The sequence below is a fragment of the Eptatretus burgeri genome, chromosome 3 (genome assembly GCF_056783735.1).
Source record: "Eptatretus burgeri isolate ZD-2024b chromosome 3, Ebu_testis_v1, whole genome shotgun sequence".
Classification (NCBI taxonomy): domain Eukaryota; kingdom Metazoa; phylum Chordata; class Myxini; order Myxiniformes; family Myxinidae; genus Eptatretus; species Eptatretus burgeri.
Window position 1 is genome coordinate 120,936,969 of NC_140963.1, and position 19,106 is coordinate 120,956,074.

The 19,106-nt window shown below is 44.5% G+C and overlaps 1 protein-coding gene across 1 annotated transcript in view; it reads left to right on the plus strand.

The window, feature by feature from the left end:
- LOC147030866 (uncharacterized) overlaps positions 1–19,106 on the plus strand; it is a 51,590-nt gene that overhangs the window by 13,906 nt on the left and 18,578 nt on the right. The window contains exons 3-10 of the mRNA XM_085875387.1: positions 2,723–2,881; positions 3,218–3,376; positions 11,192–11,350; positions 11,693–11,851; positions 12,195–12,353; positions 13,463–13,621; positions 13,969–14,127; positions 14,468–14,622. Of these exons, the coding sequence (XP_085731513.1) occupies positions 2,723–2,881; positions 3,218–3,376; positions 11,192–11,350; positions 11,693–11,851; positions 12,195–12,353; positions 13,463–13,621; positions 13,969–14,127; positions 14,468–14,622 (1,268 nt within the window). The remainder of the gene's footprint in view (positions 1–2,722; positions 2,882–3,217; positions 3,377–11,191; positions 11,351–11,692; positions 11,852–12,194; positions 12,354–13,462; positions 13,622–13,968; positions 14,128–14,467; positions 14,623–19,106) is intronic.

Sequence of the window (19,106 nt, forward strand, 5' to 3'; positions counted from 1 at the left end):
CAGATTGTTAACCAAAACCTTTTTCGTGTTAAGGAGAACAGGGTTGGCCAGTACAGGGCACTCCACATGTTATCGACCATGTTTTGCAGAACGCGTAGCAGGAATAAATAGTCGAGTTCCCACAATAGGGTCCCGTGACCGTTTTTCCGGGACCAAGGTTTGAAGGTTGATTTTAGTCAATTTGAGGGTGCTGATTAAAATGAGCTGTGGTGAACCTCGTGAAAATGTGGGCTAACTCGGCCAGATGCGACAATTCAAAATGGCCGCCATGCTACTTCCAGTATATCAAAAATTGCATATCTTTCGTTCTACATGTCCGATTTTTCTGATTTTTGGGTCAAAATATATATTTTGAAGGTCAAGGATGTCATATATTACCATTCCAGATTGCTATATTTAAGGGTTAAGTCACAAAATATGAAATATAACTTTTCGGGGGCCAAATCCAAGATTGTCGTTGAGTAAGATCTGGAAAATAGTAAAAAATCAATTTTCTTCTCATAATATTATTGGCAGTGAATCTTTTCATGCAAGTAAATGTTTGTTTATATGTGGAAGTGCACAACAAATTGAGACAAGAAGAAAAGGACGCAATCATTGTCTATTTTCAGAACATGATGTGTACATAATATCAATTTCTCAACTTTTACACTATTCAGGTAGGTTATATCATTCTTTTGTATGTCCCTCCTGTACTTTATCTAGAACAGTAATCTGATGAAAGAATATCAACATTCCTTCATTTTGTCTGAAGAGCAACATTGTTTCAATGGAAAAATGAAATAAAACATGAATTATCTGAATTCCCGGCAATTGACGCTTTCCCGGTAAGTATTCTTGTAATTTGCATTGACCAAAGTTTGATGTACTGTCCAAACTGTCTTTTATCTAAGACAGTCATAATAAAATAATATTAATATCTCATATTTTGACTGTGGCAATGTTTTTACAGTTGTAAATTAAATGAAATCTCCATTGAAACACATACATGTAATCCTTCAGTCACTATCTGAGTCGCTGGCTCCAGAGTCACAAACTTCATCATTACTTTCAGCCTCATCATCGTGCAACAATGTCTGTTCTTGTTCAACCAAGTCATGTAAACTTCTTGGGAGTGCATCATGGGTATACCTCACTGACACACATCTACCGTCTTTAATTGTCCATCCATGGTTGGTGGGATTTGGGGGTGCATCCGGCTTGTCATAATTTAGTTGAATGTAAACTTGGTAGTTACTTCGCGTCACATGCAGATTCTGAGAATCTGGATCTGGTGGGATGCGGGACGTGGACTTGTTTTTCATCTGACCCCACTTCCGTGCTCTGGCTTCACCTAACGTTTTACTGATTGTGTCATTATAGATGTGTCTAATAGTGAATGTGGCCATTTGCTGAAGCACCTCTTGTGTCACTGGAAGTGTTTTGCCAACATCTTTCAAAAAATTGCGTGCCTCCTGAGTTCCTGTTCCTTTTTCATAAACTGTGTTTTTCCCATGTCCATAGAAGCCAGATGTTGTATCAGATCCACTATGGATGTGTAATGGGATTATTATTTCAGTGACATCATCAGAGCAAAGGTCTCTGCAGCTGATGATTTTGTCTTTCTGTTTGATAGCAAGGGTGCCCTCCAGTTGATGTGCAACATATGCAGAAAGAATCACTACATTTGTGTCCTCGGCATCAATCACGACTGTCTCCATTTTTCCTGCTTTTCGGATTTGCAAATCGATGAAGAACAGCATTGTGTCCGCCTCAATGTGACTACATTCAAATTCTTCCATCCTTTCTCGGGAGGAGATGTTCCAACAATTTTGCCTGATGGAGGACACAAAGTCAATTTCTCTATGATTCTTTACAAGCATGGTGAACTCATCCTTTAGAAACTTTTGCAGCCTTTGTTTGTTTCCCTGATTGCTGAACAGCACCTGGAAGTTCTTTGTGGCAGGAAACCTATCTGATGTTTTCATGTACACATTTCTGGACCCATCTCTATATGCTGTCGTGGATTTACGATGCTCATGCTCACTGTCTTTGATGGAATTTTCCACACCATAGGCATAATTTACAAAAACAATCTGGCATGCAAGCCAGATATGTAGAACCAAAGATATGCAATTTTTGATATACTGGAAGTGGCATGGCGGCCATTTTGAATTTTCACATCTGGCCGAGTTAGCCCACATTTTCACAAGGTTCACCCCAGCTCATTTTATTCAGCACCCTCAAATTGACTAAAATCAACCTTCAAACCTTGGTCCCGGAAAAACGGTCACGGGACCCGATTGTGGGAACTCGACTAAAAAGTCCCCTTAACATATCTTTACTTTTAGTGAATGAGTAAACACCGTAAATACCATTGGCCGATGGATAAAGTACAGCACGGGTGGAGCTCAGTTACATTAGTATTCCAGGGGCAGAAGAGTCTTTGTTAAGTCCACTAATGTATCGAGGTTATGACGGATAGAATAAACGTTAAAAACACCCAAAAAGAATGCTCTACAAATAACCTCAATGACTCAATCATCTTACCCATGACTGCAGCGGTCGTCAAGAACTCTCATAAGTTGACCGTAGATGTTAACAACTAGGAATGTGAGTGCAACCGTTCCTCTGACAGTTTGAATAAGACTACCATGGTAATTATAGAACAAAGGAACAGCACAACGACAAAATTGATTGCTTCCTATATTTTTCTCCAACTTCCTCTCTCTCCCCACTTCAGTATTGTGGGGAAATGAATGGTGCGGTGAATGCCCGCATCCCTCTTGCCTTGAATGCCACATTAACTGCAAGCCTTGCTGGTGTGACAATGATTGCCCTGGCAAAGAGATGTGTTGCAATACCAAGGATGACAAGAGGATCTGTGTAGTTCCAAAACATGGTGAGGACGTTCAAGATGAATAGCAAAGTTGACTTGAAGCGGAAAACGAAATGGAATGATGATGATTGGAAGGGGGTGTGGATGAAACGCACAAAGTGATTTGGAGTTGGAAGATTGTTCCTGAAGAGTGAATTATTACAGCACCTCCTTAAACCTTTTGTTGCAAAACCGACATTAAAAAATGTTGCTTGGAAAGGTTGAACTCGGTGTCATTATCTTTGTTTGTTTGTTTTTTTCAGTCATACTTGAGCCGTGGGTGTACGAGCACGATCAGAAGAGGACTGAGACACAGTCTTGTTGAAATGTAATTGTTCCTTGTTTTGTCCCCCACTGCAGATCCGTGTTGCGATGAGAAGTGCGGTGAATGCCCGGATCCCTCTTGCCTCGAATTTCATCCCAACTCCAAGACTTGCAAGTGTGACTGTGACTGCTGTGATAAAGAGAAATGTTGCTGCACCAAAGATAACAAGAGGATCTGTGTAGAACCCAAACACGGTGAGTGGTGCAATGTCAATATTTAGACAAAAGACTTGAATCAACAGAATGAAATCAAATTAGTTTTCTCAGAAACAGAATTTTGTTGCAAGGTGAAACTCACAAAGTGGTTGGAAATGCGAAGATAATAATGGTCTCGTGTCCTGAAATTCTTACATGAAATTAGTGCAGACAACTCGGTTGCCGGGGTTTTTTTTTTACCGTAAAATGGACAACGGATTCCAACGTATAGACAGACATCCGTGCCTTATCTACGAGCCACGAGAAGACAAATTCCAAAACCGACGAGAGTTTGTAACCAATGCCCCATGTTATCAAACCGTGTCTCTTTTCTTACCAACCCGACAATAACACTCTTCCAGGGTAGTACGAATAGACTTTACAACTCTGCAACCTGCACAACTTTTCAATGGTGTCGACCTGGTATTGTTACCCTCACCGAAGGAGAAGGTATTGCATTTGGGTCCGTTTGTTTGTTTGTTTGTCCATACAGAACTTTCATGTTTTTCTCCACAACCGCTTGTCGGATTGAGACCAAATTTTCACCATCGGTGCGACTATTCATGTCGAATGTTTAAATAATTATGACGTCATAGGTCACGTGGTGTGCAGCCATATTGGAAAAAACGGAAAAAACTTTGGACTTCAATCTCTGAAACCACACCAAGGAAAAAAATTGAAACTTGGCATGCAACAAGTACTACTCATGGGGAATGAGTGTGATTTTTTTAATAACATCGGTGCCTTCGTTATGATATCATAATTGCATATGTACAACGCGACATCCGATCAGTATGAAAATTTTTGAGGGTCACCTCAGGATAAAATGTCCCCGAAATTTGTTTCATGATGTCACCAGTCACATGATTCGGCAGCCATATTTTTTCATTTTTTCCTTAAACCTTCAAAAATCTTCGCTTAAATGGCTGATCCAGTCATCACTGCAGGCATTTATACAGTGGCAGTTCTAATTATTTCTCTTATTAATAATGTAGCACACCAGTACACAAACGCCACACAAAATACACAACACAAAACAAGTCCTGGTGAGGGTCTGCAATCTGCTTACTCTTTTTCTTGTTGTTGTTTTCTTCCAATATGGTACCCTCTAAAGTGATTGCACAATCGCGCAATGTATCTCAGCACCTGCACATAACATTTTACAGTCATACTGCCGGTTATTTCACTTAAATGTTATTGTGTTGTTCAAACACTTCCTTATTTGTGTCTTTTATTCAAAAGCCGACTTTAAACAAACCTTGCTTGAAAGAGATCCCACCAGTTTCGTCATCTGGTTTTTCTGCCAAATCTCATCCTGGGGCATTTGGCGTGAAAGGGGAGAGCTTGAGGAACACTTCAGTGTAGTCTTATCGTGGTGTGTTTTAATGTTGGTCGATGCGCATTCAGAGACAGAAAATGATAATTCAGACTCAAAACACTGAAGAAATTGCTGTAGTGTTAGCTCAAAATGGTCCAAAAGACCTCATTGTGATCCAATCAGAAGGATTAGCCAAGCAATAAATATAGTTGCAATTGTGACCATACATTTACTTTACATAAGTTCAGCCACTTAAGGTAGATGTGTACAGAATAAATAACCAAGGCAGTACATTGACAAAAAAACTGATTAATTTAATTCCTGCACACGCATTTACAAAATCCCAATTTTCATTCTTCATCCAAAGTTACATAGCTCAGTGAAGGTAGCGTTTTACAACCAGCATTAATTGTATATGGTTACACAGGTCGGCACACACTATAAACTGTTCCCTCCAATAAAATAATTAATCAACCACAAAGAGAATAATCCCCTTCACCACAAATACTTAATCATATGTATGTATGTATGTATATATATATATATATATATATATATATATATATATATATATATATATATATATATATATATATATATATATATATATATATATATATATATATATATATATATATATATATATATACATACACACACACACACACACACACACACACACACACACACACAGTATATGCCTGGTGTTGGCGCAGTGGTTAGGGCAGCGGCTTGGGATCCAAAAGGTCCTGAGTTCAAGCCCCGTTGGGCCACTGAATTAATACACCAGGGGGTTGACTCAGCCTGTCATCCTTCCGAGGTCGGCGAAATGAGTACCAGTATACTGGGCCGGTGTATACCCCAGTGAGAATAGGTGTACCATATCCCTCTGTCGTATGAGGCGACCAGGGTTGCGTCAGGAAGGGCATCCGGCGTAAAACATGTGCCAAATCACTATGCGGATCATACGGATGATCCGCTGTGGCGACCCCTAACGGGAGCAGCCGAAAGAAGAAGAAGAAGATATATATACACAGTATGAACTAAATTGTGAACCGTGGTGTGATTCGGACCGTGCATTTGTCTGTCTCCCATTAATGGCAGCCGCTTCCCGTGCTGCATTTCAAAAGCTGCTGATTGGTTATTTCATTTTCATTTCAATTTTCTTGATGCAATGTACTGTCTCTTTATTGTCTCTTCCAGTAATCTTTAAAATCAATCTGAACATCTGGATTAAAGTAGATTTAATACACATCTTCATTGAGTCAAGCAATTTAAAATAGCTATATTTTGCCCTATTTTAAGACAAATCTGACCTCCATCGCTTGATGTTGCACCAACATTTTGCACTGGATGGCAAAAGTAGCTCAGAGCTTTGGCTCTGAGAGAAACCAAGAGTGCAACACAATTAGCCTTTTTAAAGTCCATGAAATAATTTAAATTGAGAGATAAGCTTTAACCTTTCCCATCATATAAATCATATTAATATTTCTCTTATTAATTTGTTTTTTCTCCCCATTACCTTCAATTTCTATCCTCCCCATTACCTTCAATTTTGATGCTCCCCACTTTCCAAACATCCCCCATTCTCCCAACTAATCTCTTTCTTATCTCAACAAAAAAAAAAAAACAAAATACCCTACAACAACAACAACACGCTCACCTTCTCCCGATTTGCTTCTTCTTCTTCCTCTTAACTTCCTCCTCGTCTTCTTCCTCGATTTTTTTTTTTTTACACTTCCATGACCTAATCTGTTGAACTCTGTCATATATTAATATTAACAACAAAAAAAAAATATATATATATATATATATATATATATATATATATATATATATATATATATACCCAACAACAACAACAACACGCTCACCTTCTCCCGAACCTGCTTCTTCTTCTTCCTCTTAACTTCCTCCTCGTCTTCTTCCTCGATTTTTTTTTTTTTTTACACTTCCATGACCTAATCTGTTGAACTCTCTCATACATTATTTTTAACTACAAAAACGATCTTATAATGCTTCATCTTCCTCTCTCACACATGTGGTACTCTTTACTGTTTCACAATGCACTACTCTTCTGCTATTTTAACAGACTGCTCTCATTTCGACCTTTCCTTCATTCCTTGCCTAAAAAATCCAACTATTACAGCGCTACTTCTCTCCATGCTCTGAATTCGCCTTCATTGCATCCATCAAGAATTGTGTTAAATCGCATCTCTGACCTAAAACTTTTCAAAACCACAGTTTGCAATGGATGCTCGCTTTCCATCAAACATTCTTTTTTTCCAACTTCAGTGCCAACTCACCCCCTCACCCCCCTCATCCCTCACTCTCACTCTCAAAGCAACCATCCCACTCTTCTCCCTCCAAGCCTCCCTCTCACCTCTCTAAAAAATTCCCCCTCACCTTTCTCCCACCTTTCATCCCCCTCACTCTTCCTTCTCAAAGTTGCCCCCCTCTCATCCACCAACCTGCCTCCCTCCACTGCCCTCTCACCTCCATCTCTTCACTCCACCTCCTCAAATCCTCAACTGCCTTCTTCCTTGTCTCTTGTCCCCCCTCTCCCCCAGCACCACAGAGCCTTTTCTCCTCCTCATTCGGCCCCCTCCCCTCGCTGTTCTGCAATACCCCACACTCCTTCAGCAACCCTCCTTACCTGCCCCCTCGTCCCTTGTCCTACCCTCCCCTCCCCCTCCACCTCCTGCACCCAAAGCCTCCTCCCCTTCCTCTTCATTAAAAGTGTGGACCTCAAATATCCGGGGCCTTCGCTCAAACCTTTCAGATCTTTCCATACAGGTTGCCACTGACAAACCAGACATTATCTGCCTAACAGAAACTTTCCTCTCCCAAGACGTGTCTGACTTCCAAGTATCTCTCCCTGGCTACTCCCTCTTACGGTATGACAGACCTGAGCCTCGTCCTGGTGGAGGTGTTGCTCTCTTCATCAAAGACTCTATTCCTCACTCTCCATGCACTGCTCTCACTCCCCCACACCCCCAGGAATACCTCTGGCTTCGGCTTCCCCTCCACTCCCACCTCATGTTTATATATGTACTGTACCGTCCACCGAACAGTGATGACTCCATCTACACCTCACTATCCGAAAACATGGACCATCTTCTATCTTCTCATCCAAACTCTCTCTTCCTCTTATGTGGTGACTTCAATTGTCATCACGCCAGTTGGCTAGGTGTGGGTACCTCTCTCACCTGCCATGGCACCTCAGCAAAAGCTTTCTGCGACTCATTGGGACTGACTCAATCGGTCAACTTCCCGACCCGGATCTCAACCAATGGTACTCCATCTCTTCTGGATCTGATTTTGACAAATTTCCCTGACAATATCTGCTGCTCTTCCTTCGCTCCAATTGGTTCTTCTGACCACGTCCTTGTCAAAGTGGACATCTCTCTGGCTGTTATCAGAGAACCACCTCACCGCCGTCGAGTCTGGCATTTCACTCAAGCCGACTGGCAGGGTCTCCGAGCAGCCATCAAACTTACAGACTGGTCTCCTATCATTACTTCCTCAAACATCAACTCATCCTGGGAATTCTTTCAAAGAAACTTGCTCTCCCTCATGCACAGATTTATCCCCTCTCGTGTTCAGTTGTCTTACCCTTCCTCCCGCCCTTGGTTTACTGAAGCTTGTGGCGAGGGAGTTGTCCTGAAACAACTTGCCTTTGCCTCATGGAAAGCAAACCCAACTGAGGGCAATCTCAGTTCTTTCCACAAAGCTCGGAACAAGTGTGTATCTACCCTCAGGAGAGCCAGAAAACAACATCTTTCTCATCTCAAGTCTGAACTCTCAAACCTCTCTCCCTCCTCAAAATCCTGGTGGCGTTTAATCAAATCTGTTTCTGGTGTATGTTCCCCCTCCATCCCCTCCCTTACCTCAAATGGCCGCACTGCTGATTCCACACGTGATAAAGCTGAATGTCTAAACTCGGTGTTTGCAGCTAAATCTTGTGTCCTAAACCCATCTCTATCTCTACCCACTTTACCCAGTCGCACCCAACTGTCCCTGGACTCTGTATGCTTTTCTCCTGACAAGGTGGAGAGCTTGCTTTCAAACCTCGAGTCAGATTCTGCAACCGGTCCAGACGGCATCAGCCCACGTGTCCTCAAAGACTGCTCTTCTGCTCTTGCTCACCCTTTCTCTGTTCTATTCACCCTCTCATTTGCCCAAGGTCATCTGCCATCTGCTTGGAAATCTGCTAACATCACTGCCCTGCATAAAAAAGGTGCAAAAACAGATCCCTATAACTACAGACCAATCAGCCTTCTCCCAATCATCAGCAAGGTGATGGAATCCATCATCGCCTCAGATATGAAATCCTTCCTCTTCTCCAATGGCTTGATTTCCAATCATCAATTTGGTTTCAGACCAGGTCACTCTACCCTGGATATGCTGCTTCTGCTCTCCCATCAATGGATGGAGGTCCTCAATGCCAGACAGGAAATCCGAGCCGTATCCCTGGACATATCACGTGCTTTTGACACAGTCTGGCACCCTGCCCTACTCACCAAACTCTCTTCCCATGGTATTCAAGGTCATCTCCACTCATGGCTCGCAGACTTCCTCTCCTGTCGCAGTCAACGTGTGGCCCTAAATGGAGTTCTTTCATCCCCTCTTCCTGTGCAGGCTGGAGTTCCTCAAGGTAGCGTTCTGGGCCCTGTTCTTTTTCTGGTTTTCATCAATGATCTCTCGGACTCTCTGGAAAATCCTCTATTTCTCTTTGCCGACGACTCCACCCTCTGCCGTACCATCTGTCATCCCTCAGACCGGCAAGCAGCAGCTTCTTCACTCACTGCAGATCTGGATAAAATCACAAACTGGTCCAACACGTGGAACATGTCTTTCAATCCAGACAAATCTCACACTCTCACTATGTCTCTTCGAAAGGACCATTTACAAAACCCCCCCATCCACTTTCTCAACAATCCTCTGGAAGAAGTCTTTTCTTTCAAGCTTCTAGGTCTCACTATCTGCCATGACCTTTCCTGGGAAAGTCACATTTCCAACCTCGCCTCAAAAGCCAGTCGCCGACTGGGAATCCTCCGTCGTGCTAAGTCCTTCCTCGGCCCTCTTGATCTCCTGACCACTTACAAAGCTTTTGTCCGTAGCCTGATGGAGTACTGCTCTCCCCTCTGGGCTGGTGCTCCTGCCTCCCACCTTTCTCGGCTTCACGCTGTCGAAACCAGGGCATTTAAGATCATCGGCATCTCCCGCAATGAAGCTGAGTCTTTGGGCCTCTCACTCAATCACTGCAGGTTGGTCGGTGGTCTTTCTGTCTTCTACCGACTCCTCTCCAGCCTTGCCCCCCCCCCCTGCTCTCTCTGCGATTTGTCCCCACCACATTTCCACAGGGCGCTCAAGGTCCGCCAACAACCCCCTTCTGGTAAAACTACCAAAATCACGAATCACTGCTCATCTTCACTCTTTCATTCCTCTTTTTTCCCGCCTTTGGAATAAACTTCCTCACTCTATTCTTTCCCATTCTTCCCTCCAGGCTTTCAAAACAGCTGTTCACCACCACCTCTTATCTTCCCCCATCCAAATCCTCGATCTTTTCTACCCCCGATAATCCACCCAAGCCCACTTCCTTCATTTCTCCTGCTTTCCTTCCTGAAAGTCCCTGAAATGTCCATCTTCTCTTCGCCATGTTCCCCGTCCCATCCCCATCCCTCTCCCTTCCACAGTTCACCTAATGTGTCTGTTCCCCACTGTTTTGTCCCGTCCACTCCCGCCCCTCTTGTCTCATGCCTCCTTGCTGTGAGTTGTGTGTTAGCTCTCATACGAGCCTCGACCAAGGTCTACAAAAAAAAAAATCGTTAATCAGAAAGAAACTTTTGTATCACTCGAAGTGTCTGTAGGAAGAACTGTTGGCAGTTAAACATAAAAGACACAGATCGAGGAACACGCAAGGTTGAGCAATGGAATCGCCGAGAAGTTATTCTCTACCTTTTCGTGTGGACTAAACTGGCAGTCAGTATAAAAACTGGAATGAAAGCCCTTCGTATGGGTGAGACGTGGCTCATAGTTTGCTTGGTGAAACATCGAGGCAATCTTGTCCATGGCCACAGGACATAAGTTGCCCACCTGCTGTGATCTATCGGCTGCAATTCCAACACAACAAACGAGTTGGAGCAAAAATCCAACTTTAATAATGATTTCAAAAAGTAAGGGTGCATGGAAGAAGGTAAACCTAAAATGTGATTGCAAGGGGAAGATTATTCCTGAATTGTGAGACAACCCATCACCTCCTTAAAATTCCTATTGAGACAACGAAATTATAAAACGTTGCATGGAAGGCATGACTGCAGTTTCCACAAATGCCACTTCAGTCAAGTGGGTGTAGGGGAGGTGGGGATGAGAGGAGAGGGGGAGAGGAGGAGGGGAGGGTGATGGGAGGGAGGAATGGACAGAAGCTGAAGAAGACTTAGATATATTCTTATCGTAACTGAATTGATCATTGCTTTTTTTATACCCCATTGTAGAACATTGTTGCGATGAGAAGTGCGGTGAATGCCCGGATCCTTCTTGCCTCGAATGCGATCACCACTCCAAGACTTGCAAGTGTGACTGTGACTGTTGTGGAAAAGAGAAATGTTGTTGCACCAAGGATGACAAGAGGATCTGTGTTGCACCAAAAGATGGTGAGGGAGTGCAATGCTCATTTGGTTGATGATTTAGAGTAAAGATCTGATCTAATTTTCATTACATCTAACAAATTAAGGGAGCATGGAAGGTACAATCTACACAAAGTGATTTGGAGTTGGTGCGAAGATTGTTCCCGAATAGTGAGTTGTTACAGCACTTCCTTAGATCTTCTGTTGAGACCCACATTAAAAGTAAATGTTGCTTGAAAGGTTTTGCAACAATTTCAACATGTAATTTTAGGCTAATGGGGATGTGATGTGGTTGGGAAACATGATGAAGACCGAGACATATCGTGATCGAAAATGCATTCTTCATTGTTTTGTTATACCCCAACGTAGAACATTGTTGCGATGAGAAGTGCGGAGAATGTCCCGATCCCACTTGCCTCGAATGCGATCACCACTCCAAGACTTGCAAGTGTGACTGTGACTGTTGTGGAAAAGAGAAATGTTGTTGCACCAAGGATGACAAGAGGATCTGTGTTGCACCAAAAGATGGTGAGGGAGTGCAATGCTCATTTGGTTGATGATTTAGAGCAAAGATCTTATCTATTTTTCATTACATCTTACAAATTAAGGGAGCATGGAAGGTACAACCTATACAAAGTGATTTGGAGTGGGTGCGAAGATTGTTCCCGAATAGTGAGTTGTTACAGCACTTCGTTAGATCTTCTGTTGAGACCCACATTAAAAGTAAATGTTGCTTGAAAGGTTTTGCAACAATTTCAACATGTAATTTTAGGTTAATGGGGATGTGATGTGATTGGGAAACGTGATGAAGACCGAGACATATTGTTATCGAAACTGCATTCTTCATTGCTTTGTTATTCCCCAACATTAGAACATTGTTGCGATGAGAAGTGTGGAGAATGCCCCGATCCCTCTTGCCTCAAATGCGATCACCACTCCAAGACTTGCAAGTGTGACTGTGACTGTTGTGGAAAAGAGAAATGTTGCTGCACCAAGGATGACAAGAGGATCTGTGTCGCACCAAAAGATGGTGAGGGTGTTTAAAATGAATACAACAAATATGTACATGTAAGAGGAAATCAAATCATGATGACAACACCAACCAAAGGGAGGATGGAACGTAGAAAACTGCAACATGATTGGAGGAAAAAGATTGTTCTTGCTTCCAGCACCTCGTTGAAATTTATGTTGAGATGAGGACTTCAAAAATGTTGCTTGTTCGGGTTGGCAACAGTTTCCTTATATAATTCTTCACTCAAAGAGAGTGGGGGAGGGGTGATGTGTGGGAGGAGTAAACAGAACCTGATGAGGACATAGACATACGAGGGGGGGGGGCGAGAACACACCAATAGTATGGTTGAGGGGCAAAATACAGGAAGACTTGAGAAATAAGGGATATGGGGAAGAATGAGGGGAAAGGAAGGACATTGGGGGTGAGCAAACAGGATGGATACAGCTGCAAATTTTCAATTACAGAAGTGGAACGAGAGAACTGGAAACTCGGAAAAAGGTGGCAGGGGAGGGGGCGTACTTTATGAGGGTAGAATATATGGTTTGGATGGGGGGTGACCTGAGATGGCAGTGAACAGCTGTCTTTAAGACCTTGAGGGAAGAATGAGATGGAAGAGGATGGCGAAGTTGGTTCCACAGGTGGGGAAAAACAGCAACAAATGAGTGGAAGTGAGCAGTGATCCTGGATTTAGGTAGTTTCACCAGAAGAGGGTTGATGGTGGACTGTGTGTAACTGCAGAAACATAGGAGTGTGGGAGGGGGTGGAGAGACAGAGCATGGAAAGGGCAGAAGATGCGAGACCAGAAAGATGGCGGTATAAGACAGAGAGAACACCGACCTGTGCGTGATGAAAAAGTGATCGGCCCATCGACTCAGCTTCATTACACGCGATTCAAATGATGTTAAAGGCCTTGATCACCATGGTATTAATCTGAGCAAGGGGTGAGGGAGGTGCCTCACCCCAGAGGGGTGAGCAGTACTCCATAAAGCTGCAGAATAAGGCCTTGTAGGTCGATAAAATTTCAGCTTTGACAAGGAAAGATTTTGAATGAGACGCACCCCACACCCCTGATGATACTTAAGTGTCCTTTTGTTTCCCCCTCATCCCCCTCCCCCTCCCCACTGTAGAACATTGTTGCGATGAGAAGTGCGGTGAATGCCCGGATCCTTCTTGCCTCGAATGTGATCACCACTCCAAGACTTGCAAGTGTGACTGTGACTGCTGTGGAAAAGAGAAATGTTGCTGCACCAAGGATAACAAGAGGATCTGTGTTGCACCAAAAGATGGTGAGGGAGTGCAATGCTAATTATATCGATGATTTACAGCAAATATTTAAATCTAATTTTGATTACAACTCAAAAAGTAAGGGTACATGGAAGGTACAACCTTCAAAGCGATTGGAGTGGGTGGGAAGATTGTTCTCGAACAGTGAGTGAGTTGTTGCAGCACTTCCTTGGAACTTCTGTTGAGATCTACATTCAAATTAAATATTGCTTGGAAGGGTTTGCAACAATTTCAACATGTAATTTCAAGTTGATGGGGATGTGATGCGATTGGGAAACGTGACGAAGACTGAGACGTATTTCCATCGTAAATGAATTGTTCATTGCTTTTTTTATATACCCCACTGTAGAACATTGTTGCGATGAGAAGTGCGGTGAATGCCCGGATCCTTCTTGCCTCAAATGTGATCACCACTCCAAGACTTGCAAGTGTGACTGTGACTGCTGTGGAAAAGAGAAATGTTGCTGCACCAAGGATGACAAGAGGATCTGTGTAGCACCAAAAGATGGTGAGGGAATGCAATGCTAATTTTATCGATGATTTAGAGCAAATATATAATCTTATTTTGATGATAACTTCGAGTGGTAAGGGAACATGGATGGTACCACCTACAAAGTGACTGGAGTTGGTGGGAAGATTGTTCCCAAAGAAAGAGTTGTTACATCAATTCCTTAGACCTTTTGTTGAGATCCACGTTAAAAAAAAATATTGCTTCGAAGGGTTTGCAACAATTTCAACATGTAATTTTAAGTTGATGGGGATGTGATACGTGATTGGGAAATGTGACTAAGACTGAGATATTATTATCGGAACTGCATTCTTCATTGCGTTTTTATACCTCACCGTAGAACATTGTTGCGATGAGAAGTGCGGTGAATGCCCGGATCCCTCTTGCCTCGAATGTGATCACCACTCCAAGACTTGCAAGTGTGACTGTGACTGCTGTGGAAAAGAGAAATGTTGTTGCACCAAGGATGACAAGAGGATCTGTGTAGAACCCAAATATTATTGAGTGGATTGGCTCCTCACCTTGTCTGTGATCAATACGAGATGTTTCCGAGACATTGAGTAAGCATGATGAAGACTCAAAGTGAAATTGATTCATGATTGGAACTATGACTAATCTTATAACACAATGATATTATTTCTTGCAGTTAAAATAGAGATGATGAAGCATTAATTACATGTGGCATCTTTTCGCTTTTGCATCAGGTGAATTTCAATAGCTTTCATGATGATGATTTTTCAAATATTATTTATGTTTAACTTATGAAAGAGTTTCAATGTCAGGAAAGAAAAAATGTTATTTCTTTCCTTTGAAATTGCTTTCTTTGTTGGAGTTCAAGTAAAATATGACATTACACTGCCGATTGTGGATCCTTCACTGGCATAAAAAAGGCGATCTCTGCTGAGATAATCGGGAAATTCAATGAAATTAATGGAAAGAAGTGAAATGAAAAGGTTAAGTCATGACATTTTGTAATTCTCAGTCTTTAAAAAAAAAAGAAATATATGTTAAATTAACTTGGTTTGGAAGAGACTTTCAAAATAGACATTTACTGAACTATACTGTCGGACCCCGCTATTCACGGGGGATACGTTCCTGAAAAATGCTGCGAAGGATCTGTGTTGTCCACAAATGTCAGGACATTGTTTAAAAATATATATGTATATTTATTATTATTATTATTTTAAATGGTTTACGCTCATGGAAGAGCGATTACACAGAACACATCAGGGCACAACATAACAAAAGGAACAGCAGAAGAAAAGGGGAAACAACAACAGCAGGGCAGAGGGAGAAAGTAGACGGAGATGGATAAACAAGGGATGGAGACCACGATGAGGGGTGAGGAAAACGCAAAGGGTGTACAATATGGATACATAAGCAAAATTGCGTTTGACCAGTTTGTGATTTTTGACAAGGTCTGAGGATAGGGAAGAGGCTACTGCCTGTCTGTCAGAAGGATGAGGGATGTCACGGCAGAGAGTGGAGTCATCAGCAAATCGAGAAAGTGGATTTTCCAGAGAGTCGGAGAGATCATTGATGAAAACCAGAAAAAGAACAGGGCCCAGAACGCTGCCTTGAGCAACTCCAGCCTGGACAGGAAGAGGGGATGAGAGAACTCCATTTCGGGCCACACGTTGGCTGCGACAGGAGAGGAAGTCTGCGAGTCATCAGTGGAGATGGCATTGGATACCATAGGAATAGAGTTTGGTGAGCAGGGCAGGGGGCCAGACCATGTCAAAAGCATGTGATATGTCTCGGGATACGGCTCGGATTTCCTGTCTGGCATTGAGGACCTCCATCCATTGTTGGGAGAGCAGAAGCAGCATATCCAGGTTAGAGTGACCTGGTCTGAAACCAAATTGCCATTGGAGAAGAGGAAGGATTTAATGTCTGAAGCGATGATGGATTCCATAACCTTGCTGATGATTGGGAGAAGGCTGATTGGTCTGTAGTTGCAGGGATCTGTTTTTGCACCTTTTTTATCCATCCATCCATCGATTGTGACCATACTCTGTGCAGAGAATTGGTGCTGCCGAAGCAGTCTCCTTGGCTATTGGACACAATCCTGGACGGGTCGCCACTTCGACACAGGATGCTCGAATGGCTCAATCATCCCAGCATGCTGGCACTCATTTTGCCGACCTCGGAAGGATGACAGGGAGAGCCAGCCCCACCTGGTTTTAATTCAACAACTAGTGGGATTTGAACTCAGGATCCTTGGATCCCAAACCATTAAGCCAACACCATGCATACCTTTTTATGCAGAGCAGTAATGTTTGCTGATTTCAATGAAAATAAAATGAAAATAAAAACGCCCTGCTTCTGGTCGCTTCCCGCGCGTACTGGAAGAGGGGGGCGGAAGGGAGGGGCGAGGTGCCGTGAAGATAAAATGGCGCGCTGAACGCAAGGTCGCTCTCTGCTGGAGGTTGTGAGTTGTGTGGAGGAGAGGAGAGAGTGTCGTGTCGGAGTTGTGGGCAGTGTGTGGAGCCGCGGTAGGGAGCTGGAGAGAGAGAGGAGCGCAGCGGAGCCAAGGCGCGCGGCCTGCCGTATCGTGCCTTACCGTGGGTCGTTGGAGAGGGGACGTCGAGGGTCGCCCTTGCAAGTCACCACGTGGGTTGTTGGTAGCCAGCCCGGTCTCTCGGAGCCTTTGCGGTCTGCACGGCTCCGTGCCTATAAAGACCCCAAGAAGTCCAGTCTACCCCTCGTCTTTCCTGGAGTTTTCTCTGTTGCTTTTGAATGAAAGTTTTGGCGCCATGTCCGTAAGTAGAACTGTTAAGTGTGTACATAATAGATAGACGGTAGTAGATCTTTTGCATTGTTTTTGTTGGTTGTATACTTGCGTGCGTGTTCGGCCTTGCATAATTGAATACCTGCATGACTGCATCACTGTTTATGTGTGCTTTGTAAATAAATGTGCTTGTTCAAATGTTAACCCGTTCGTTGCGTCCTCTTCCCTTAATTGAGCTGCCGTTCTGCGTTCGGAATATCGTTGGTTTTTAAATAGCCGATAAAGTGATTGGGTCCAACGGGGATGCACGATAATACTCCGCTCGGTTATCCCAAAACAAAGTGAGCTGCTTAAGCGGCTCGTCTCCAAGAGGCCCCGTTGAGGTAGTCTCCCGGTAGTCTGCCCGCGCAATTAATTCGGTATATCAACAATTCAGCGATTGACCCTGTAGCACGGGTAGAGTGTTGATTAGGCTGTGGTGTGCACCCAAAACACACCCATAGCGGGATTCCGGCGTTTGATCCGGAAGGCTGCGACGAGATTGTCCGTTCGGTGGGCGAAGCGGCCGCTATTGGTAAAATGCGATCGTCCGCACGCCGGCGGGCGGGAATCCACAACAATATATATTGTTGCGGATTTCGCGCCCGCCGGCGTGCTGACGGCCACGTAACTCGAATCGCGGCACGTCGCCCACCGGACGGACAATCCAGTCGTGACCCTCTCGGACTAACGCCGGGAACCAGTCACGGGTGGACCTTTCGGTCTCACCGCGATCGAGCCAATCAGCCCCCGCGTGGGATAGGGTTGCTCGCCAAATTCGACCTACCTAAGTACCCACGCGGAGGGTAGACCGGGCGATCGCACCTCGCCGCAGGTCGACTTCGGACACGGGCCACTTAAGCGACCCGTTCCGTACTATCAGAATAACCGAGCGGTGTTATCGTCGACCTCGACGGTTCGATTAATTATCGGGCGTATTCAGCCCACTACCAACCCTTTACGTGAAGCAAGATGAGGATTCAATGGGAGAAATGACGAAGCGAAGCGGGAAACAGTTCAACACAAAAGCACATTTATTCGCGGCACACGGGAAGCACACATATACAATTCCACCAAATGCACACAGAAAAGACACAATGCAATTTACACAACAAGCAAATGTAAAAGTGAAAACACAATGCAGAGCTAATACCGACTACCGAGCACACGGCAACACTTATACAATTCTACTTCACAGACGGCGCCGACAACACATACCCAAAACCAAGGAAAGAATACCCTCAAGGATGAGGCGGGCCTGAGGCCGAGACCGGGTCGCGCCTACCCGTCTGGTGATGAGACGCGGAGCGGCGATGGCGCCCCAACCCCGCGGGCCTCGCGGGCAGTGTCTGGTAGGGAGTGGGAAAGGGGCCCCCTTGGTCGCACTATCTCAGCGCGGGGGGAAACAGGAGGGGGTTGCTGATGCTCGGGGTATAGAGGATCTTTATTATCCCTGGTGTGCGTCTCCACCTCGGCCAGGTCGCGCTGTCGGCCTCCCTCGGGTGCAGCTCCCTGCACGACGCGGGCACCCCCTCGTCTGGTGTCGCCGCCTTTCCACAGCTCGTCCCCTCCGTTCCGACTCCAACGCACACGACGAGCAGCTCCACCGCCCGCGAAGTCTTGACCCTCTGCTTCCGACTCTCCTACTCTCCGCCTCTGGACTCTCCGACTCTCCACTTCTCGACTCTCGAACACGGTCCTTTTATCCCCCCGTAGCTTCGCCTTTGACCCCCTCCCTTTGACCTTTCACCTCGCTCCCCATTGGCCCGAGAAAAAGTGGGCGTGAAGGCTTTTTGATCCACAAATTTGCATATATCGATCGTCCTGGAGGCGGGGCCAAATCGCCCCTCGCTCACCGATTGGACGGCAAAAAGTGGGCGTGTGTCGTTTTTGATCCGTTTTTGAAGCACAAAATCCGTGATTTTGTACACGCTGTTCGACGTGCGCCCTGCACGAGTCCAACACCGGTACCCACAGCGGGGCAAGAACGGTGGCGATGCTACGGTTGCGAGGTGTGACGTGAAGGTCGTGGCGGTTGTGGTGAAACGGCGTTGTGGTTGGTGGTTGATGTTGTGGTTGTGGTGGTAATCATGGCGGTTGGTCCAAAATAAAGATAGCAAAAGAAAAACGGCTATCCTGAAGAGTCGCAGCACGCATAAATGACATGTATTCCCACTAGACAACGGGTTTGGACCTAACTACACATGTA